Source organism: Nothobranchius furzeri, chromosome 15 (genome assembly GCF_043380555.1).
Source record: "Nothobranchius furzeri strain GRZ-AD chromosome 15, NfurGRZ-RIMD1, whole genome shotgun sequence".
NCBI lineage: Eukaryota > Metazoa > Chordata > Actinopteri > Cyprinodontiformes > Nothobranchiidae > Nothobranchius > Nothobranchius furzeri.
This window is the reverse complement of record NC_091755.1, coordinates 34,518,408-34,541,770: the sequence shown is the minus strand read 5'-3', so window position 1 is coordinate 34,541,770 and position 23,363 is coordinate 34,518,408. Positions and strand designations below refer to the sequence as shown.

General features: G+C 44.6%; 1 protein-coding gene across 4 annotated transcripts in view; it reads right to left on the bottom strand.

Annotated features, from left to right (window-relative positions):
• bsna (bassoon presynaptic cytomatrix protein a) overlaps nucleotides 1-23,363 on the bottom strand; it is a 168,220-nt gene that overhangs the window by 30,234 nt on the left and 114,623 nt on the right. For all 4 annotated transcript variants that reach the window (XM_070544754.1, XM_070544755.1, XM_070544756.1 and 1 more), the window contains 3 exons: nucleotides 11,124-11,582; nucleotides 1,951-7,290; nucleotides 104-274 (listed from right to left, as the gene is read on the bottom strand). In XM_070544754.1, the coding sequence (XP_070400855.1) occupies nucleotides 104-274; nucleotides 1,951-7,290; nucleotides 11,124-11,582 (5,970 nt within the window). The remainder of the gene's footprint in view (nucleotides 1-103; nucleotides 275-1,950; nucleotides 7,291-11,123; nucleotides 11,583-23,363) is intronic.

Below are 23,363 nucleotides of genomic sequence, written 5' to 3'. Positions count from 1 at the left end.
GTCTGGCTCATTCCCAGACGATTAAAACTATACAATATAGAATAATTCAACATATTTAATAAACATATTGAAGTTATAATGAATCAAGATCAGAGTCCATCACCTGCATGCCCTGGGCTACAGCAGCTGCTTTCTGCCTCTTCTGCTCTTCCAGTTGCTGCTGGAGCTGCTTCTGTAAACACTGGATCTGGTCTAGCTGGGACTTCTGTTGGGCCAGCTGCTCTCGCTGAAGAACAAGTTGTTTTTCACGTTCATGCTGCTGCTGCTGTAGCACCTAAAACACACACAAAGAGAATATATCAGAGGCATTTGAAGATCGACAACAAAAGAAGGAGAAAAGCGAGAAATGGTGAAACCATCAAACATATAATGAGAGAAATGGAGATGAGAACAGACAAGAAAACAAAATAAGGAACAAGGATTGATCGTATTAAAGGCTACAGTTGATGTTTTAAACAGCAAATGAAATATTTAGTGATCAAACATTGCAATTTCCTCTTGAGCTGATGGATTAGTTTCATAAATGATTTTAAGTTAGTCAGACTTGTATATTTAGTAAATGGAACTGAAGTGCAACTAAAATGAAAGGCAGCATGTACCGGTATTGTCTGTCACCAGTTCGGTAATGCTCATAAGAAAATATGTGATGCTTTTACTTTGCAGCCCAAATGACAGGTTGGTGCAAAAAAAGGTTTGAATCTGTGCGTCTGCTGTATGTAATGAGATGCAGATTAAGCATTTCTTATTCATTCTCATTAAAGAAAGCATCCAAACCTGTTTAACAGTGTTAACTTGGAACACTTTCAACTGCTTGCTCTATTCAAACAGAAAACAATGGTTGTGTCAGCTTTGAGTTCATTGTTAAACATCAGAGTTTAAAGGTGTGGTTCACTCATTCAATCAATACATATGCTGTGGTCTATAGTGTGTGTGTGTGTGTGTGGGGGGGGGGTAGGGGAGGGTGAAGGAGAAAGTAACCATAGACGGCAGGATTTAGAGTATTTTTTCCTGATATTTGTACATCTTGCCTCCGATTGGCTAACAGCAATACTACTCTACCACTGACTCTACAACATTGATGTTTTACCTCCACAAATGGCACCAGTCTGAAGGAGTTCTGCCGTGTTGTGGAGTTGCTAATGCTAACAGTTAGCTTCTACTAATGGAGACGTTCTCTGCTGTTTCCTGAATGCTAAACCAACAGCCTTACCCGTTGAGTGTCGAGATGGGTGAGTCAATGGATGTTAGCTGACGAAGATCTGTCAGGCTTTTCAAATCCAAGAGTTTCACCATCTATTTTCTACTAAAAGCGAATGCAGGAGATAGGTGTGGGAGACTATTTTCATGTTCAGCCTGCATGAAAAACTCAGAGTGACTGATTATAATCAGGAATAATAACTAAAAAGTAGATTTTCAGTGAATCACTCCTTTAACAAATTGTAAACTTTACACAACGTATCTGAACTCGATTACTTAATGTTTGTATCTAAATTTGATTTAGCGTCTGAAAATTAAATGCAACATGAACCAACTTTCCATGATTATTTTTCATCATGAATCTGATGAAAGAAAAAAAAATCTAACATAAAACTACAGATAAAATCGTTACTGACACACAAAAACATGTAAAACCACACACACACACACACACACACACACACACACACACACACACACACACACACACACACACACACACACACACACACACACACACACACACACACACACACACTACAGGCATATTAATACAAACGAACTGTACAAAAACACATAAAACACACACATGCAAACATTCACACTTATATTTTGAAAACTCAGGGTTGATCAAAAACTTGACTAGAAGCTAACTGTCAGGCTTTATAATAATTTGTGTTATTTGAATTATAAAAATAAAAACAATACCCAAAAAAAATGCATCTTCATTCTAGCTCGTTTTTCTCCTTCTACCTGTTCCTTGATGCTCTGCAGCTCCTGTAACTCTCTCTGCACCAGGACCTGCTCCTTCTCCCTGTGCAGCTTCAGCTCAATTCTTTCACGCTCCAGCTCCTCTTGCAGACGGAGCTGCCGAAGTTTCTCTAATTCCACGCGCTCTCTCTCCATCTGCAGGAGCTGCTCTTGTTGTCGGTGGAGCCTCTCTGCCTCAGTTTCACCCTCTTTATGAATAGCGCCTGGTGGAGGAAACTGGGGAAGACCACCTGGAATGGGCACGCTACTAGATGGGACTGATGGGACTGCCACCGGCTGGACGTAGCCATGGGTTATTGCAGGGCCTGGGGGTGGGTAGGCATGAGCTGCAGGAGGAGCTTGTTGCTGTTGAACCGTTGCTACTTGTTTTTGCTGCTGTTGTTGACTGCTTAGGTGAGTCTGGGACAGGTTAATTGGCTGCTCCTGTGGTTCAGATGGCATAACAAGTGGTACTTGTATACAAGTGACCTCTGCTGATGTCACTGCTGCTTTGCCAAGATAAACGGGTTCATCCTGGGCTGTTGAGCTTGCAGTGGTCAAAGAAGTAGATGCCAGGGCCACAACTGGTGCTGATGTTAATGCAGCTGCAGTGACAGTGACAGTGGCTGAAGTTGTTTGAAGAAGCCCTGGTGCTGGGTAACGAACTGGAGCTTGTCCAACGATGGGCATTCTAGGACTAATTGGTAATCTGGTAAGACTGGAAAGGGGCACCGGTGTCATGTTGGGAAATGCATAAGGCCTGTAGACTCCTCGCAGTAGTGGTCGAAGTACAGAAGCAGGCTGTGTTGTAATAGGAAGTGTTGAAGCAATTGGAGTCTGAATGGTGGAGTAAATCATTCCATCTGAAGACCTGATGGCAGCAGGGTACATTGCTCTAAGACTTGCCTGTCTGGCATTGATCAGATTGGTTAATGCTTGATTTTGAGAGAGTGGTTTCCCATCTAGACCAAACATGATGTTTTGCCTCAAGCCAAGGCCTGCTGCGAGTCTGGAGGCACTTGGACCAGTACCTCTCCCCAAGCTGCCAAACTGCATCAAGTCTGGGTTGCTTCCATACCGATCCATAGAGTTGAGTGCTGCACACATTCGGCTGATCTCCCTTGCAGTTGTTGCGCTGTATTGAGCCAAGTTAGCTTCTTGGAAGCTAGCAATGTCGCGAGCAGAATAACCATAATCTGAGCTGATGTTCGACAAAGAATTATACCTCCTTATAGGTAGTGTTTGTGCTGAAATGTCTCCTCCATGTCTTAAATCCGTGTAGGAACCATACTGCATCCCAATATATCCTCCATAGCCCTGTTTCATAGCAGTTAAATCCATTGCAAGGTCACCTGAGGGTTGGAGGGGTGGTTCCATTTTAGAAATGTAGGACTGTAATCCGGCATCAGCAAGGTTTGTGTCAGACATTGAAGGCTGGAGCCTACCAGGGTAAGGTAAAGTGTAGGCCTTACGTGCATCCATCGGATATTCATGGTACCTTCCTAGTTGTCTTTCTTGATCAGCCTCGTAGGTGATAGGTGGGGCAGATGGTGGCCTAATGCCCTCTTTCTCAGAACCACCAACACAAATTCCTCCAAATGGAAGTCTGTAAACAACGTCACAGCAAGCTGGCTGACTGTCAGGCTTAATTTGGCCTTCTGTCAGATCAACTGCATCTTGTCCTTCTTCCACTTTCACCAGTTGAGTCACAGCCCTGATTGGCTCTGGCCCCCCATCCATTTGCACTACCATACTATGTGGCGGTTTAGCTCCAGGCATCAAACCAGGAGGACTCGGCCTTCCTTTCAGTTCCATGGGACTTGAGCCATACAATTCAGGGTTAACAACAGGTGAAACAGCACTAACCACAACGGAGGCAGCGCTAGTTTGGCTGACGAGCAAGTTTTTTTTGGGAAAAGGTGAAACTGGGCCTGTGAGGTTGTACTTGGTCAAAACAGATGATTGTTGCTGCAGTTGATGATGCTGATGTAGCTGTTGTTCAAGTAGTTCTTGTTGTTTCTGCAGCTTCTCTTGTTGTTTTTGTAGCTCTCTCTGTTGAACACTGAGGTCTTCTAGTTTGGCATCAATTTTTGGTATCGATGGGTCAACTGGAGGAGAGACTGGTGCTTTATTAGGAGATAGACACACAGCAGAACCCATGCCCTGACCCAGATCTATTCTGCTTTGACAGAGGTCACCATAAAGTGTGGGCTGGCTTGGCTGCATCATAAACATAGAGGCTGCCACAGTGACACTCACAGTGGTTGGCGTTGTAGTCTCCTGGGTGTTTAAGTTCATAATCAATGGTTGGATGATTGTTGAGTGCCGGCTGCTCTCAATTCCACCATGGTATTTCCTGCTTTCTGTAGCTAAGGAGGTGAGATCCATTCCCTGGTCAGTCATAATGATAGGAGCTGGTTTGGTGGCTGTTCTGAGATCCACAACACTCCCACCCTGGATCATACATCCCTGTTCAACTCTTGAGGTGCCTGGCACAGTAGATATTCTGCAGAGAGAGATATTATCCATTGACACTGACCCTCTGCTGTATAGGCTTGCTGTTGTGACCATACTCGTCCCCACGTTTACTTTCTCTACTCTTTGTGATCGATAAAAGCCGCGTGTTGGAGACTGTTGGTAAGGTGGTGTGTCTGGTGGGCTGCCACACGGGGAGTAACTTTCGAAAGTTGACTGGCGACTAAATCGAGTTGGTGAGGACAAGGGAGAAGTAGCGGTGTTCACAGTCACTGGCCTACTTTGGCATGGAGGTGGGGAGTACGGAGCATCCTGGGAAGACTGTTGTCTATACAGCCTTGGGGAAACTGATCTATGCGACGTCTGGGTTGCTTGAGCCATCACAGGCGATGTAGGCCCAGAACCAGCTGACTCCATTCTCAATGCAGAATTGAAGGTTTGTGTAGAGAACTCTGCTGTGGCTCTTCTGGAAGGAGAGCGAGTGGGACTCTGTGGAGGTGGTGGTGACGGAGAAAGAGGAGGGCTTGTACTCCTGTAATATGTAGTATACTTAGGAGAGCGGGGCTCAATTACCCTGTCAGTGGAAGATGTTGAGCTGTCTCGCACATGGACACCCCTGGCATCCCCAACCCTTCTGGTGATCACTTCTCTTTGACTGTAAGCCTGGGTAATCTCAGCAATTTTGCTACATACACTCGAAACCGTTGCTGAGGATGTGGCAAAACTTCCCGTGTGTCTCCGTGCCGCATCCGACTGAGTAGACGTTGTTGTGTGGCTTGACCCTGTTTGGGAGAGAGTTACTGCTTCTCTGGCATAAACTCCATAAGCTGCAATGGTGGTAGCAGCCACTGTTGGAGTTATTCCGTTTTTCCCCACTTGGCTTTTGATTCTATCTTTATGCCCATCTTTTGCAGAGAAGTGCTGGCTCACTCTCACATCTGGTATTCGACCCCCAGTCTCTGCAAAAGAAACAGGAGCTGAGATCTGTGTGGGGCTTGTCCCTGGAGTTAAGAGAGCGTTGCTTTGCTCCAGTAGCTTAGCAAAGGCCGAGCCTGCGTCTAAGAGCTGTTTGTCTGGATAAGAGCTCTCAATTTCAATCTCTACTTGTTCATCTGTAGCCTGCTGCATTTTTGTGATGTTCTGAGATGTTTGTCGGATTTCCTCATAAATGTCATTTTCTGTCTCTGCTGCTTCGTTGTCATATCCGGTTTGATCTTGGTCATAGTCATTCTCATCGTCGTAATTTTGACCATTGATGTCCTCCTCATAATACTGCCCATGCCATATTTGCTGTTGTTGCTGCTGCAGTTTTTCTCGTTTCTGAAGCATCTCAGCCTTCTTCATCATCTCCTCATAAACTTCTTCAGCACTTTTCAGAGGTTTGGAGGTCAATGAGGGTGCAGTAGTTGTTGTTATAGACGAGGACTTCTCAATCGGTGAGTACAAGGACATAAAAGTGGGTAGGTTGTACTCGCTGCCTGACTTATAGATTTTAGACTCGTATCCCTCCGCCTCAGAATCCAGGCTTTGAGGGGAATATTCAGAAGCAGAAGAGCGATGAAGTTCTTCCATTTCTGCTGCTTGCCTTAGCTCTTCTGTAGGGGAAGCGTCTTCGATTGGTGAGAGATTGCTAGGCGGTGTTTTGGATCTCTCTCTACGCCTCTGTGCCCTCAACTCCTCTTTATCCCTTTTGGTCTTTCGTGCTGTGCTTCTAATCCTCTGCTGTTCTACTTCTCTCATCTTCTCCTGCTCTCTTAAAAGTTCTTCTTCCTCCCTTAGCTCATCCTCTTCTGAAGAGTCTTCAATGGTGGGAAGAAGAGGACCATGAGAGCGGTGCCGGGCCTTCCTCTGCTGTTTGGCCTCTTCAAGTCTTTGCCTCCTGCTCGGACTACTGTCGCTGTCTTCCTCCATTGATGAGATGGACGTGGGAGACTGTCCTGAGCCATATGATGATGAAGTTGGGGGAAGAGTTGAAGAATAATCTCGACCAGAGCGTTCTTCCGGAGATCCAGTCAGGCTCTCCATCTCTAGCTCCGGTTCCCTATCGAGGCTCAAATCGTTTTCATGGCCCAGCTCCATATCTCTGCTGTAGCTGTTAGTATTGTTCAGTTCAATGGTTTTGAAGCGCCTCAGCCCGCCTTGTGATGCCATCACATCTTCTTCACCCTCTTCCACCGACCCCTTATAAACATCAGTAGAGCTTTTGGTTTCCTCCTCGAAACTGCTCGAGTGGTGTTGAAGGCGTCTCTTTTCCTTCCCTGAGTCAGACAGGATGTGCTTGTGGTGGCTTTTCCTGGGTTTCTGGTAGCCGTAACCTTCATCTTCTTCATCTTCGTCTTCCTCCATTTCGTCCTCCTCCTCATTATCTTCATCTGCACTCATCTCCATTATCTGTCTCCTCATGAACTCCTCATCAGTCATCTCTGTGGGGTCCTCCTTTTCCTTCTTTTTCTTTTCCTTCTTCTCATCCTTCCCTTCTTTTCGTTTCCCCTCCCAGTCTCCGCCATCCTCCTCTTCCTCCAGAATGTCCTCTAACTCCTCGTCAGAGTCATACGCGTCGGGCGGGATTGAAAGTGAACGTGGGCGATGTTCTCTGTCCCTGTGCTTCCTTCCCCTCCTATCAGGCTTCTCTTCAGAGAGGCTCTTTTCCAGGAGTGGCCTCATGGAGCTCTCAAGTTTGGTGATTTCAGAGGGGCTTGGTGGGGAGCCCCGCCCGCTGATCCCTCTCTCACTCAGCTTCATCTCCTCCTCCTGGATGAGGCCCGTGATTTCACTGTGGGAGCTGGAGATCCCATCTGAGGAGTAGCCGGTGTCACTGAGGCTCTGGGGACTGCGGGACAGGTCGTGGGTGCTGTTGTTTTTTGTATCCTAAAAAGAAAAGAATTAAAAAGATGCATCATTGATGGAAAATTATTGAACATGATTGTTTGGTTTGCACTAGGGCAAAAATTTTTCATTATTGAAATTTCTGTCTCTTATTGGTATGATTTTCCCATGTCAATAAATTTGATAGTAAAAACATGAAAAGATGTGTAGGTTGGCTACGTTCATGTCCCTTTAAGAAGCTGTACCACATCCAGTCACGTAATTATGTGACTCAACATGATACGTGTGACAGCCCCATCTAGTGGACAACTTTAGTTTCTGCGCATGACTGTAGTTATCGTCCATTTATCGTTATCGAGGTGAAATCCTCAATATATCGTGATATTAATTTTAGGCCATATCGCCCAGCCCTAGCCCTGCACTTATCATTCCACCTACAACTAAAGCCTTATTGTAAATCTTAAATAAAAAAATTAGAAGTGTATTTCTCCCATTTTTTTACTACAATTGCAGTAATACAGAAAAAAAAAACAGAGACAATGTACAACTGCAGCCCTCATTTTACTTGAAACTCTCCTCCCAAAGCTGTTTTAATCCAAAACAAACAAACAAAAAACCCTAAAAATTCTGGGTTTAGAATTTTTAAAGTGAAGGTTGTAACAGCCCATGTCTGTCACCTGGTGCCTATTGGCTTTGGTTGAACTTGTTAAATTACTTATATGTGTGACATACAGTTTGGAGGTTATTGTCTTTATTTTTGTTGCTGATTTCTGTGACCTAAGAGAAAGGCAGCATCACGTTGAGTATTGTTTTATTGATCGTTTTGTCTGCCTGACTTCTATAAGAGGTGAGTTAGGAGACACGCCCCGCCCCCGAGAGTGGTACTCCCTCACCTGTCTGGAGGACGCTGGAAACAGGAGGAAGTGAGTTTTGATCGGACGCTGCCAAGCGGTGGTATGGACTAAGGATTATCGCACCAACGACTAGGGAGAGGCTAGCTGACCTATGTGACTTATCTGATGTGCTGGAGGAGTAAGCTGGGAGCGTTTGTTCTGGTGAACCGCCGAAGCAGCGGCCTGTCGGGACCTCAGCGGTACCGTGAGTAAACAGCTGATCGACGCAGCGGTTGCTGCAGCTGCTGTATACTGAATCAGCGATAATCTTAGTTCTTTTTTTTTGCTGAGTATATTATGGACGCACATTTTTCTTTTCTTTTCTGAACTGAACTGAATTTATCTGAACTGAACTGAATTTATCTGAACGGGACTCTCTGACCTTTCCATTAATTATTATATATGTTGTTGCAAAAGATCTGATTTAATACACCCCCGTTTTTGCCTTTTGCTTATGTGATTATTTGGGTTTGTTTGTTTCAGTCCAGGTTAGGGTGATAAACACTTCAAATTGTTTACATCCTTTGTGTTGTGAAGTGAGTGTGAGTTACAAGGGAAAGTTGTTAATAATTGTATTTATTTCTTATATGTTAGGAGAGAGACCTGGCTGGCACCCCGATTAAATCCCTTAGTTACACCTGCTTCCGTCACAAGGTAAAACCATGAAAGTCCCATTAAACATAAAAAGCCTCAGAAGATTTTGTTTAAACCTTTTCAGACATAATCGGGGACATTTATGTAAATAAATGGCTTTAATGAGATTTTAATGACATTTGTGTTAATTCCAGTATTTCTGTAACATTACCACTGAAGTAATGAAGTGATATGTCAGTTTATTTTAAACAAAGACTGACTGAAACATGGCTCTTTTCATCCATATGGAACATTTAAAAATTTATAAAAGTTGTCATAATGAAAATCACAAATTGGCAATGTGTCTACCTAAAAATAACACATTTCTACTGATCTGTCTAAAATGTTATTGCAGGTGTACGTCCAGGGCAGGAATCAGATCAGCCTCCCAATGTAAGCTGGTATGTAGCACCAGAATGCACGGTTCTATCTCATGAGTTTTTGCAGTTCTTTGGGAGATATTCATGTTGCACACATTGATATTGTCATGATGAACTTGTTATGTCAGTCATGAGTTAGTCACGTTCTGCTACAGTACCTCTATCAGGCACAACTGAGCTGCAATCAGCAGATGTCTGTCGCCTGTGTCTGCCCGTGTTGAAGCTGCCTCAGTCCTCAGGAAAAGTGCCCAATTGTCTGTTTTCCTGACCAGTTTCCAGCCTTGGACCAAGTCTTCTTCCTCTGCTCTCACTGGACTTATTTTGCCTTTGTTTCTCCTCCATCCCATTCTCCTGACATTTCAATTGATTATATAACAATTTAAACTATTATAACTATTTAAACCTGCTTTCATGTTCCAGTGCTGTGGTACTCACTCCTGCTGGAGAGCCGGTATCCAGCATGTTTTCCTTGTTTCTCTTCTCCAACACACCTCATTCGGTGGTTGAATCACCCGTGCAGCAGCTCGTCAGGCTCTTCAGAAGCCTGTTAATCTCCTGCTGATTGAAATCAGGTGTGTTGAAGCAGAGTTCAAACTAAAACATGCAGCACACCGGCTCTCCAGGATCAGGAGTGAGTACTGTTCCAGTGTATTACCGGGTCCAGTTCCTGTACTAACCTTTACAGAACAATCTGGACAATATGGACCCAATACCACACCCAACATGGTGCAGTCAAGTTGAGGCTACCATTGTTGAGGAGAACAGTCATCTGCTCCCATAGCCACACACTTTTCTGCACGTTTACCTGCTCAGATGCAAGTCTCATCCATCTATGAACATCACCTATCACCATCTGAATGCTAAACAGGTGAGCTACGTATTTGTTGTTTACTCAAAGTAATATTCAGAGGGATGTAGCCGATTTGAAGCTGGTGCTTAAAGGGATACTATGCAACTTTTTCCTGTTTTAAAACTATTTTCTTGAGCCAGTATGTGCTAAAATGACCCTTTACAGAGTTAATGAAATGTCATTCAGACCCCACCACTCTCTGTGGCCACCATACCAGACTTGCAGCTTCAGAGTTGGTGGGCTGCTGCCCGCTGCTGGAGGGAGCTGTGGAGTGGGGCTGACATGGTCTGCTTCCAGCACACTTCCTGCATGTTTTAGATCCTGAGCACATCTGATTTGTTTGATTTGGTTATGAATCTATCGTGCAGACACTAATGAAGGCTGAGGAGATACTTCAGCAGTTAGATTAAAGTGTTAAAAAAGACGAACACACAGCGAGTAGATACGTTTCGGACACTAGAGGGTGCTAAAATCAAGCAAAACTACAGGCTAGCTTGTTTTGCAGACTGGCCATTGCAGCTTTAAATAAGGAGGTAATAATGCAAAATGCCAGTAAATGGATGGATGGATCAATGAGACAAAGCCAGTTAGGACAATGCTATTGCACTTTCATAATGATGAACTGTTTGAATTTAAACCCACAAGCATCACTTTTTTGCCTATAATTGAATGCTTTCAGTGCAGCTATAAATATTGAGGCATGGAAATTAAATTAACTGGTTCAAACATGTGTTCCTATGGCAACTGGGCCAGCCGTGGATGACGCTGGTTGGATAGATTTTCTAAATTACCCACTGCTGCTCAGTTTTGTTGGCCCTAAACACGAGGCTTGAACGTGACACAGTGTGAGACTGAGTCAGAGAATGAGGTGAAATGGTTCAGGTCCATCACCGGGGTTTGGAAAGTGGAAATTGGCTTAACTTTGCTGACGACACACTGTCCTGATAAAAATCTGTATAAATGTGAAGTATTACCACCTTAAAATAACCATACCATGTCCAATTTCAACCTGCTTAAATATATAATGTTCCAAGTACATGGGGTCACACGATGGGTTACACTAGATTTTTTAGGTTTTACTGTATTTTTCATAGATAAACACAACATGGTCAGACTCACATCATAGTGCCTGGACTTCTTAATTTCCTTGATGGGCGTGATCTGCTCTCCTTTAATCTGAGAAGGTTTGGTTTCTTTGGCAGTTTGGATCTCAGGCTCAGTCTTGGGCTTCTCCTCTGTCGGTTTTGGCTGCTTCTGGGTCTCAGCGGTTGGCGCTGTAGCTGGTGCTGTGGTCTTGGTGTCAGCTGATTGTTTGGCAGACGTGGGTGCGAATGGTCCACTAACACCAGCTTCCATCTGTGTTTTCTGAGTGTGGGGCTGGGCTGGTTTAGGCTCCTGCTGAGCGGTGGGGGTGGGCTTGTGAAGAGGACTTTGCTGGCTGGTTGGTGTCTGGTGACGGGGCGAGCCCATTGGTTGGTGCTTAGGGGACGGATGAGGTGCGGGAAGAGGAAGATCGTCGAGACCACCTCCGGACATCAGCCGCTGCGTCTGGCAGTTGAGACATAACCACTCTTTTTTCTAAAGTGGAGAAAGAAAAAAGGACCAATGCAAAACATTATGACCAGATGACTTTCCCACAATTGATTCTAAAACATGTGGTTAATAAAACTGTGACTATACTACAATGAGAGAGAACTGAACTGGCATTTGAAATATTACTAAGCAAGTGTTCATAAAAACAGTAAAAATACAAACATAATACCCTAACTCTATCCACTACGCTCAGCATTAAGGGGCTCGATTGGGGGTTGAAACCACCAAATAGTTCCTGAGCACAGCCGTGTCTGCTGCTCACCGCTCCCCCGGGGTTGGGTCAAACACGGCGAGCAAATTTCACTAGTATGTGACGACTAATGTGACTTAGAGCTTTAAATCGTTCCAAGCTATAGTTTGATAATCAAACATTAGTGTATCAAGTTGGAGTGTTTTCATTGGTTATTAGCGAACCATTCAAAAGCCAGTTATAATCCAATGCAAGGTTTTTACAAGGGTTTATTCCTAATTTGTTTCAAGAAATGAATTTCAACTGATGGCCATTGTTATAAGCTAAGTTATATATGTTTTAATTGATCACAAAAGGTTTATCAGTAAAAATGGCCACTGTCTGTTTTTAACTGATGGCAAGAAGGTTCTTAAACTTCCATAGTCCAGATACTTACATGTTAGATTAACTGGAGAGTTTAAGGTGACCTTGGATGTGTGTGTGTGTGTTGTATTTTGCGTGTTGATGGACTGAACTTGCACAGCACTTCACCCTATGACTGCTGGGATGGATGCCAGTACAGAGAATGAGAGGAAGGGTGAGTGAGTGAATTGCATCGAGATGAATTGTTTAGAGTGGGATGGACTAGAATTAATTGAATTGTGTGTAACAGTATTTATCTTGGTCCTGTTTATTATTTTGGTGTGTTGCTTTGATACAACATTTGTTGTGGTCCTAAATAAATAATTCTAATTGATTTTAACTGAACTAAACTGTGATTGACAGAATAACATTCTGAATATATCCTTAACATTAAATATGTCATATATTTACTGCTATTGCGCGTGCACACACACACACACACACACACACACGCACGCACGCACGCACGCACGCACACACACGGACGCACACACGCACGGACGCACACACGCACGCGCGCGCACACACACACACACACATAAAGTGCTCATTGTGGAAATCTCATTTCAGAAGCGAGCTGTCAGATCTGTAGCTGACTAAACCGAGCTGACACAAGTTTCAGAAAAGGCAAAGTCGCTCTGACAGCTACATCCCTTTTTCATCACATCAGCTCCATTCAAACAACTTCACACACAGCAAGACTAGCAGACAATATATCAGGGCCATCGTGCACATGCAGTGCACATCATTTAGGTTATTATTTATTAATTATATATTATATTTTAGTATTATTATTATTATCAATAACAATAATAATAGTAAGTCTTAGGTTGTATGTGTATGTGTCAGCATGAGGGAGGGAGTGTGTGACTGTGTGTTATGGAAAAATTTATGTTTATTAATTCTTGATCATGGACTCAACCAACTGGATGTAATATGTACTGCTCTATGCCTCTCTGCACACACACACACACACACACACACACACACACACACACACACACACACACACACACACACACACACACACACACACTGACTCTCCCTCTCTCACCCAATGTCCTCACTCCTCCTTTCTTATCTTCCTCTACAAATAAAGTCTGAACAGTCTATGGTCTGAACAGATGTTCGGGGCATTTGCTTCGGCATCTTGCCACAGTTATAACTGTTTGACTTGTCTGCTCATTGTCTCCTTCTCTCTTCACTATAAGTAATGGGTTATTGATAAACATATTGATAAAATCCATGACACTGTGTCTGTGTATGACTGTATACGTCAGGTGGGGCCTTTGACTCCTCCCTTCTTCTGGGACTCCTTTTGATGCTATACATCTTTGCCTACCCTCCCCCGCCACACCTGGTGTGGAGTGTGGTGTCTTGGTCTGCCTGAGTGTTCGTGGCTCCCGGGCTAGGGGGTTTAAGATTTTGGCGTCTGCCTGATCAGTCCCGATGACTGCCTGGTGGGATCTGGGTCCCTGGGCTCGGCTGGGTCCCCAGCGGGGGTGGTCGCCCCTGGGTCCCAGGTCGCTGGGTACCAGGCTCGGCCGGCTGGGGTTGGGAGGCTGCGGGCGGGCCTGTTGGCTTGCCACTGATATCTCTCGGGACTCAGCAGCTCCTGGATTTCTGGGACTTGGAGCTCCCTCCATCTCCTACACATCTTTGGGGGGCGGATCTGTGGCCCCTCACACTCTCTGTTGGACGCTCCTATAGAGAAACCTTACATAAACAAGCGCGTGTACACACACAGGTGCTCACATGGTGCTCTCATAAGCATGGACTTGGGCACGTTCAACACACGTCTTAAGGCTGTGGTTGGCACTTAAAGCACTGTGATTTATTATAGAATAGAATAGACTTTATTGTAATTGCTCATGGCAATTAAATTACAGATGGTCCGCCATCAACAGTGCACAAGACAATAAATGACAATAAATGTCAAAAACCATAAAGGACTAAAAACAATTTAAAAATATTTAGCAAACAACAAGAAAGTACAACCAGTGATTCATATCTGCTAAAACAATAATTTAAAAGGATTTAAAACAGATTAGTCCACATTACTGATGGGGATGTGGGGGTTTGAATGGTGCTGTTGTGTTGAATATTCTGATGGCCCAAGGGAAGAAGCTGTTGGAAAGTCTGGTGGTATGTGATTTGACTGACCTGAAGCGGCGCCCTGAGGGCAACAGTTCAAACAGGCAGTGGGCAGGGTGGGTGGGGTCACGGAGGATAGCAGCGGTTCTCTTCAGGCAGCGGGTTCTGGAGATGGCCTCCAGGGATGGCAGGGTGCAGCCAGTAATCTTCTGGGCAGTGTTTATTGTCCTCTGAACAGCCTTCCTGTCCTCAGCAGTGGAGCCTGCATACCACACACTCAGAGAGTAGGTGAAGGTGCTCTCCACGGAGCAGTGGTAGAAAGCCAGCAGCAGTTTCTGATCCAGGCCACACCTTCTCAAGACCTGGAGAAAGTGCAGCCGCTGCTGAGCCTTTTAAACCAGAGCTCTGGTGTTGGCAGACCAGGACAGGTCAGCAGAGATGATGGTGCCGAGGAACCTGATGGAGGGGACACGGTCCACACGCTCTCCATTTATGAGGAGAGGGGCGTGTGTGTGACTGTGTCTTCTGAAATCCAGAATAAGCTCTTTAGTTTTTTGTATATTCAGAGTGAGGTTGTTATCTAAGCACCACCTTGACAGATTACTGACCTCTGCCCGGTAAGCTGCCTCATCTCCGTCTGTGATGAGGCCGACCACAGTGGTGTCATCTGCAAACTTGAAGATGGCAGTGGATGGGTGGGATGCGGTACAGTCCGATGTGTACAGAGTGTACAGTAGGGGGCTCAGCACACAGCCCTGAGGAGAGCCAGTACTGAGCAGGATGGAGGAGGAGAGATGGGAGCCAAGTTTAACATGCTGTGGTCGATTTGTGAGAAAGTCTTTTATCCATGGCAGGTGGAGGGAGGGATCTGAAGGCTCAGCAGTTTTGAGATAAGAATGTCTGGGATGATGGTATTGAAAGCTGAACTGAAGTCAACAAAGAGCATCCTGACGTAGCTTCCTCTGGTCTCTAGGTGGCTCAGTGTTGTGTGCAGCGTCAGGGCGATGGCATCCTCTGTTGATCTGTTTCCCCAGTAGGCAAACTGAAGGGGGTCGAAGGAGGTGGGGAGACAGGTTTAGATGTGGTTGGAGATAAGTCGCTCCAGACACTTTGTGATTACAGGTGTGAGGGCAACCGGTCGATAGTCATTTAAGCTGTCTACGGAAGATTTTTGGGGGATGGGAATAATTGTTGCAGACTTGAGACAGCTTGGGACTGAAGCATGAGACAGGGAGAGGTTAAATGACTTGGTGAGGATACCTGCCAGCTCACTGGCACACTCCTCGACCACGATCCCTGGTATGCCGTCTGGTCCGGCAGCTTTCCTGGGGTTTACTGCTCTCAATGTTCTTCTCACCTCATGTTCCTGGAGGATGAGAGAGGGAGGAGTGGGGTTTCTCATGTTGTGGGGGGGTTGCAAAAGTGGGTGGGCAGTGGTTTCAAAACAAGCAAAGAAGTTGTTTAGCTCCTCTGCCTGTGTTCTGCTGCTGCCAGTGTTGGACAGAGTGTGGCTTCTGTAGTTGGTCACTCTGAATCCCCTTCCACATCTTCCGGGGATTGTTGTTGTGAAGGGGGTCTTCTATTTTCCTCCTGTAGACTCTCTTTGCCTGGCAAATGCCCTTCCTCAGACTAGTTCTGGCTATGTGGTACAAGTTGCTGTTACCTGACTTGAAGGCAACATTGCGGGCTCTGATTAGAGCCTGGACCTCTGATGTCATCCAGGGCTTCCTATTTGGGAAGATCCGAATCTGTTTGGTCGCTGTGACGTTTTCTACACAGGTTCTGATGTAGGATAGCACCGTCTCTGTGTGTGCCTCCAGGTCCTGTTGTTCAAACACTCTCCAGTCTGTTCAGGCAAAGCAGTCCTGTAGCTGAGGGAGGGCTTCAGCAGGTAACGTGGTGATGGTGTGTGTTGTGGGCTTTGTTTGTTTCCTGAGGGGAGTGTAAGCTAGGATGAGAAACATGGAGAGATGGTCAGACTGTCCAAGATGGGGAAGGGGTGTAGCTCTATAAGCATGCTTGATGTTGGTATATACACGGTCCAGTGTGTTTTTACCCCGGGTTGCAAACTTGACATGGTAAAATGGTAAATGGCCTGTATTTGATATAGCGCCTTCTAGAGTCCTAGAACCCCCCAAGGCGCTTTACAACACAATCAGTCATTCACCCATTCACACACACATTCACACACTGGTGGGGATGAGCTACAATGTAACCACAGCTGCCCTGGGGCGCACTGACCGAGGCGAGGCTGCCGAGCACTGGCGCCACCGGTCCCTCCGACCACCACCAGCAGGCAACGTGGGTTAAGTGTCTTGCCCAAGGACACAACAACAGCGACAGACTGAGCGGGGCTCGAACCTGCAACCTTCCGATTGCGGGGCGAGCACTTAACTCCTGTGCCACCGTCGCCCAGGGTGTGACATGTTGGTGGAGTTTGGGGAAAACAGTCTTTAAGCATGCTTTGTTAAAGTCCCCAGCTATCACGTGTACTCCCTCTGGATGAGCCTGCTGCTGTTTGGTTAAAAAGTGATGAAGCTGGGTGAGTGCAGCGCTAACATTAGCATTTGGTGGGATATAAACAGCAGTAGCAATGACTAGCGTTAGCTTCCGTGGCAGATAAAATGGTCTGCACTGGACAGACAGAGCCTCCAAGTCAGATGAGCAAAAGGTATTTATCACTCTGCTGTTTCGGCACCAGTCTTCATGCGCATTAACACGGAGTCCTCCTCCCCTGGTCTTACCGGAGCTCTAATCCCGATCGAGGCGATGGAGCACATAGCCGGTCAGCTCAACGCTGGCGTCTGGAATGTGCGGGTGGAGCCAGGATTTCGTAATAATCAGCAAACAACAATCAACAAACACAAATGGTGCGGTTATTGTTTGATTGTTCAGTAAAACAATATTGATTTTATATTTTCTCATCAGGTTGACGCAGTGATAGCTTGCTCCTGTTGGATTGTTGTGTCTCCCTTTTCGGCAGGTCTAGAGGCAGACCCTTGTTCATCATTGATTGTTTATTTTTGTCGATGCCCCGTCTCTTCCTTTCTCTTTCACCTCTGTCTCCGTGTCCGGTCGGAATTACAAGCATTCAAAAAACAATAACGATAAAGTTTGAAGTTTCAGGCGTGACATTAAAAGCAGAAGCTTTGATGCTCCGCCTGAGAGTAAATCTGTAAGGCTTGTCACCAGCATTTGTCACACCCTGTCCTGTCTCCCCATTCTGTTCAGTCCTGTGTCCATGTTAATTGCTCCCACCTGCCTCTCGTCTCCCAATCACCCAAGGTCCCAGCTCCTCCTGTATTTAAACCCTGTTAGTCCATTTTGTCTGGTTGGCTCATTGTTTCATTGTCCTGCGTGTCCTTCATTAAATCAGTGTTTTAAATGTTCCTGTCTGCCTCCCTGCCTGTTTCTTCCCCTGCACTTGGATCCTCACCTCCGTCTCACTCACCGGCACGTTGTGACAGAATGAGCCAACAGGACAAAATGGACTAAGGCCTAGTCCACATGTAGCCGTTTTTTTTTTAAAACGAATATCCGCCCCTCCAAAAACTTGCATCCTCACCACCTCGTTTAAAAAAAAAAACTCTGTCCACACGTACCCGGATAAATACATTGTTAAGGACATGCCAGACCTGTAGGCGGCAGTACTTCCCCCGTTCTTAACCTCGTCCTTCATCTGTGGTCTTCCGCAAGGAGCAGTAATTCCGCTTGCAAAAACAAACAAGCAAAAAGCGCTTGGACAATTGATAAAGCGAGCGCAGCTCTGAGGGCATCCATGCTGTCGGCTAGTGTAAACACAGGTCGCACACGTGATGTCAGCATTTTTTTGTCGCGGAAAGTGACGTTGCGGACCTTAAAACTCCGGTTTTGTCTGTCCACACGCAGACACCCAAAACGGAGAAAACGCAGATCTTCACTTTGGCCGGAGTTTTTAAAAAGATCCGTTTACGTGTGAAAAAACTCCATTTTCGTGTGGATGACAGGCCAAAACGTAGAAAAATATTTACGTTTTGGGAGATCCCCGGCTACGTGTGGACAGGGCCTAACAGGGTTTAAATACAGGAGGAGCTGGGACCTTGGGTGATTGGGAGACGAGAGGCAGGTGGGAGCAATTAACATGGACACAGGACTGAACAGAATGGGGAGACAGGACAGGGTGTGACAGCATTCAGACATCAATTCTGTTTGCTTCACAGCCAGACAGGACACGGGGAAAAAAAAATTATAATAATGCAAAGAGAGAATGTAGCCTCATAACGACAAGAGTCAGCCTGTAAATTTAAAACCTCAGATTTTTTATATTTATCTGTTTTTATCCACCTGATGCACCCTGTTTTTAGACTTTTTCTTGAATTAAAAACAGAAAACCTATTATTTGTGTAAGAAGCGTTGATGAAGCACCCAGATGCTGGACTCACTTAGGTAATGTTCAGAGTCAGATAACTGGTCCTTACGAAGTACTGAGAGCAGCTGCCAGAACAGAAGGGTTTCAGGCAAAAGACAACAACAAAAGACCAAATGAGTCCAAACAAATGGGGTTTGGAATGACGGGCAACAAGGTGCAGCGCAGGAACAGGTGAGGTTTATACAACCATCTGGTGGGCAATAACAGGTGTAAATTGGTGCATAAAGAAAACTCAAATTCAATCATGGGCCAACATTCCTCATGACCTCCCCAAACTTCATCCAAACAGTCATCTCGAGCACAAGTTCAGAAGCAACATCCAGGGTGAGTTAGCATATATTTTAATGCAATAATGTGGATTTCTTCATTTTATTTCAGTAATTTAAAACTTTCAACACAATCCGTTGTTCTCTAAGTGCCTGTCTCTAATGTTATTTGGAGCAGAAGAGAAGCTGTATTACTGATGTCATGAATAATTGATGGATGCTGCACTCTCTCTCCAGCAGTTATCTACCATCTCTACTGTTTTCCTCCTGCACTCCCTGGCTCTTCTTCCTCTTGGGCCTCCTTTTATCTCTCTGTCTCATCAAGTGTTTACCTCTGATTAGATGTCATTCAAAGACTCTAGAGCCCATGTGAGTGAATGCTGCTTTGTGCTGTATATGTCCGATGACTCACAGACATGGATGTATGTGTTAGAGGTGGGCCACGGGGGAAGCAGACTCCCCCCCCCCTCCAACTTTTTATCAAGGCAGTTTTGGTCCATTCATCATTTCTACTTGTGTTTTACTGTAGAATTTATGCATACGAGTACTATTGGCATTCCAAAAGTTGGACCATTGACACCCCCCCCCCCCAAAGACCAAGTTCACTCATTTTGTTCTCGTAAAATTTTAGTGGTCTCTAGTGTAAATGAATGCCTTGTGTGTTTATCTCTGTGGAGAAAAGCTCTGGTGCTTCTGTGAGTGAGACGAGTTGAGCTGAACACAGCAGGATTTGGAGTCTTGATATTGGATATCTCGTCTCTGATTGGCTAACAGCAACACAACTCTACCACTGACTTTGTTTGCTTTGCAATGTTGATGTTTTTATGTTGTTTTCTATTGACGGCTAATGCAGGAAATAGGGATAGATAATTTTCATGCTCAGCTTGCATGTTAAACTCAGTGTGACGGCTCCTCTTGGCCTTTAAGAAGCCATGTTTCAGTCCTTTGCAGTTGTGAAGAATCCATTCTTAAAGAGTGGACCTTATTAAAAGCAGTGGAATAGAGCTGCGTAGCCTTTGACCTGTCCACCATCTAACCCACCCCATTCTGTGCATCCTCTCCCAGTCAGCTGCCTGCTTTCTGAACAGTTCCCTGCATTCCTCCTCCTTCTCCTAAACAGGAAGTGCTTTGTTCTTGCTCAAGGTTAGTCTTCATTTTCATCAACAACTTTTGATTTGATCTCAGGCAAGGGGAAATTTCCGGCTGCCAAACGTGAAGCCAACACGAAATGACAGACATTACAGTTCCCCCCTCATCCATTAGGGGCTAGATCCAGAAAGGAGCAAGTTTCCATTGACTTCCATGTTAAAAATGCAGAAATAAACATGTTTACAGCCTAGTTAAAAACGATTATGTTTAAGAGGTCTGGTTTACCATCATGACACCTCTGAGAAAGGTGAATTTTTGTAACTTATCTGTTTAGATGTAATTAAACCCTGAAATTATGAATAATTAGGAGCGTGTCCTTTTGATTGACAGGTAGCAGATGGGCCGACAATGCTAACGTTAGCAGCTTGCCCTCTGCTTGCTCCAAGAAAGGCCTCAACCTCTGCCTCACCTTAAGTGTTCCAGCTGAGAAGGTAGAGGGTCTGTCCATATTTTCTACAGTCATTGATCTGGGCGCAAACGCTCGCAAGCAGGGGCGGCGTTAGGCCTGGCTACTTGGGCTGAAGCCCCGGATGTTTCATGAAAAGCCCCGGATCTAAGTAGCGGAAGTAACATGCAGTACCAAAGTCCAACAGAGAGGGAGCAGCTGGCAGTAGTTTGTATACAGCCTGCCTGAGCCTCCACCACTGAAGAAGAAGCCCTTCAGCAGCCGGCTTCTTCTACACTCTGCCTGAAACGCATGAGTGAAGATGGACATAAGGACGTTTTTTAGACAAAAAGTACAACGACAGAACCTCAGCTTTGATGAGACTGGTGTTGACTCAGGTTTGTGAGTCTTATTTGAAAATATTTGTTGTGCTGCTGGTTTGCCTAAAGTTAGCTTACTATCAGGTAAAGTTGTTGGAGAAAGAAAGGGAATATTTACTATCATCTCACACTAAACACTAACAGGAACAATACTCTGCCCTGAAAATGCTGAATATGTAGCTTCAGATAAAAAATTATGTGGTACAAGACAAATATGATGTTGACTAGTGCGTGTCACGTGTGTGCGTGCGTGTGCGCGTGTTAAGCCCCGGATCTTCTTCAGTCCTGAATCCACCCCTGCTCGCAAGAACATTTTCTTTTCTTCTGAAGCTAAAAGAGTAGCAGCTGTGTCCTTAGATGCTGCCAATTCTGAGCTTTTCAATTAAATCTTTATTGAAACGATGAGATCACAGCTGTGAGTGCATGAAGACCCACACTGTTGAGTCGCCTTCAAGACTGTAGTACGGAAGACGATTAGGGCCACTGGAAATAAAACAAATGAAAAAAAAAGAGTTTTGACTTTAATCTCAGAAATTCTGACTTTTGACTTATGAAATTTGTCTGGACTCCTTTTCGTTTTTACCTTTCATAGCCGTAATCATCTTCCATACTGTTTAAATACAATTTTTACATTAGAAATTGTGTCTACTGTCATAGAGAAAATTCTAATGACGTGTGTGTGTGTGTGTGTGTGCGTGTGTGCGTGCGTGTGTGTGTGCGTGCGTGTGTAAAATGCTCCATCAAACCTAATTGTTTAGCTGCACATTCTCGTTTCTTTTATGTGCTGTTATTTTAAAACTAGTGATTATTGTTAAATATCTTTTTCATTTCCTAAAATGTAGTTTTCTTTCTATGTTCTATGTTTGCACCTCGAAGTATTAATAATAAAATAAATAAATTCACTTACATTCTAGATTTTTGCACTCCTTTTTACTTTCTTCTTCTAGACAAGTATCCTTAAATGCATTTTTGCATCAGGAGCAAACAAGTTTTTTGAGCAAAGCTAATTTTAAGGACAGTTTATTGTATATGTTTGAGTCGTTGACTGTGTATTTAATCTATGTTGGGTAAGAGACATTTAAATCCTCTGGAGGTTTCTTCCTGTTAAAAGGGAGTTTTCCTCTCCACTGTCGCTATATGCTTGCTTATGAGGATTGCTGTAGAGTCACTGACACTAGTCAGTGACGTGATGCAATTTGCTGGGTTCCTTATATAGGAAACTTTTTTCTGATTGGCTTAATGAACTGACCTGTATTGGAATGTTTACTATGTGAAGTGCCTTGAGACGACTCTTGTCATGATTTGGCGCTTTGTAAATAAAATTGAATTGAATTGAATTGAATTAGTATTCAAGTGAAGCCGTGTGTAATCCATGTGTAACTCACATGCATGCTGTGTGTATGTCGTGTGCAACCCGTGTGCATGCCATGTATACCGTATGTATGCCATGTGTATACCTTGTGTATACCATGTGTATACCATGTGGATGCCGTGTGTATACCTTATGCATACCATGTGTATACCTTGTGTATACCATATGGATGCCGTGTGTATACCTTGTGCATGCCATGTGTACACCATGTGTATACCATATGGATGCCATGTGTATACCTTGTGCATACCATGTGTACACCATGTGTATACCATGTGTATACCATGTGGATGCAGTGTGTATACCTTATGCATACCATGTGTACACCTTGTGTATACCATGTGTATACCATGTGGATGCAGTGTGTATACCTTATGCATACCATGTGTACACCTTGTGTATACCATGTGTATACCATGTGGATGCTGTGTGTATGCCATGTATATACCTTGTGTATACCATGTGTATACCATATGGATGCCATGTGTATACCTTTTGCATACCATGTGTATAGTGAGGGGATGTCGTGTGCATACCATGTGGATGCCGTGTGTATACCTTGTGCATAACATACGTATACCATATAGATGCTGTGTATATACACACATGAAACAAGATCCCAAAATTCAGGCTTTGAGACTTAATTGTCAGCACTTCTAAACTGGCAAAAAGACGAAAAATAAAAGTTCCTATTCAGTACTTGGTGAAACAGTTGGTGCCGACAGAATGTGAAGTTTCTCAGTTTTGATGTAACTTTACTTTTAATGTGCCAGTATTCACATGCTCATTGTGAACATTTTGCAATTATTTGCTGAACCGCTCGTCATCTGCTCCTTGTCTGCGTCACTCTGCTTTTTGTTCATTTTTATCTGCAGTTTATCTCATTTCTCTTTTCGCCTCACACTCTTCACTCCAGTCTTTGCCTTCATCCCTTCTCCCTTCCCTCCTTTTTTCTTCCCCTCCAGCAGAGTGAGTGGCTATTTTTACCCAGAATGCCATTGTTCTGCTTGAGCGCGCACTTCCCCTTACACTGGCTGCCACTTTAAGCAGCACTGTACTGCAAAGCACAAATACAGTGCACACACACACACACACACACACACACACACACACACACACA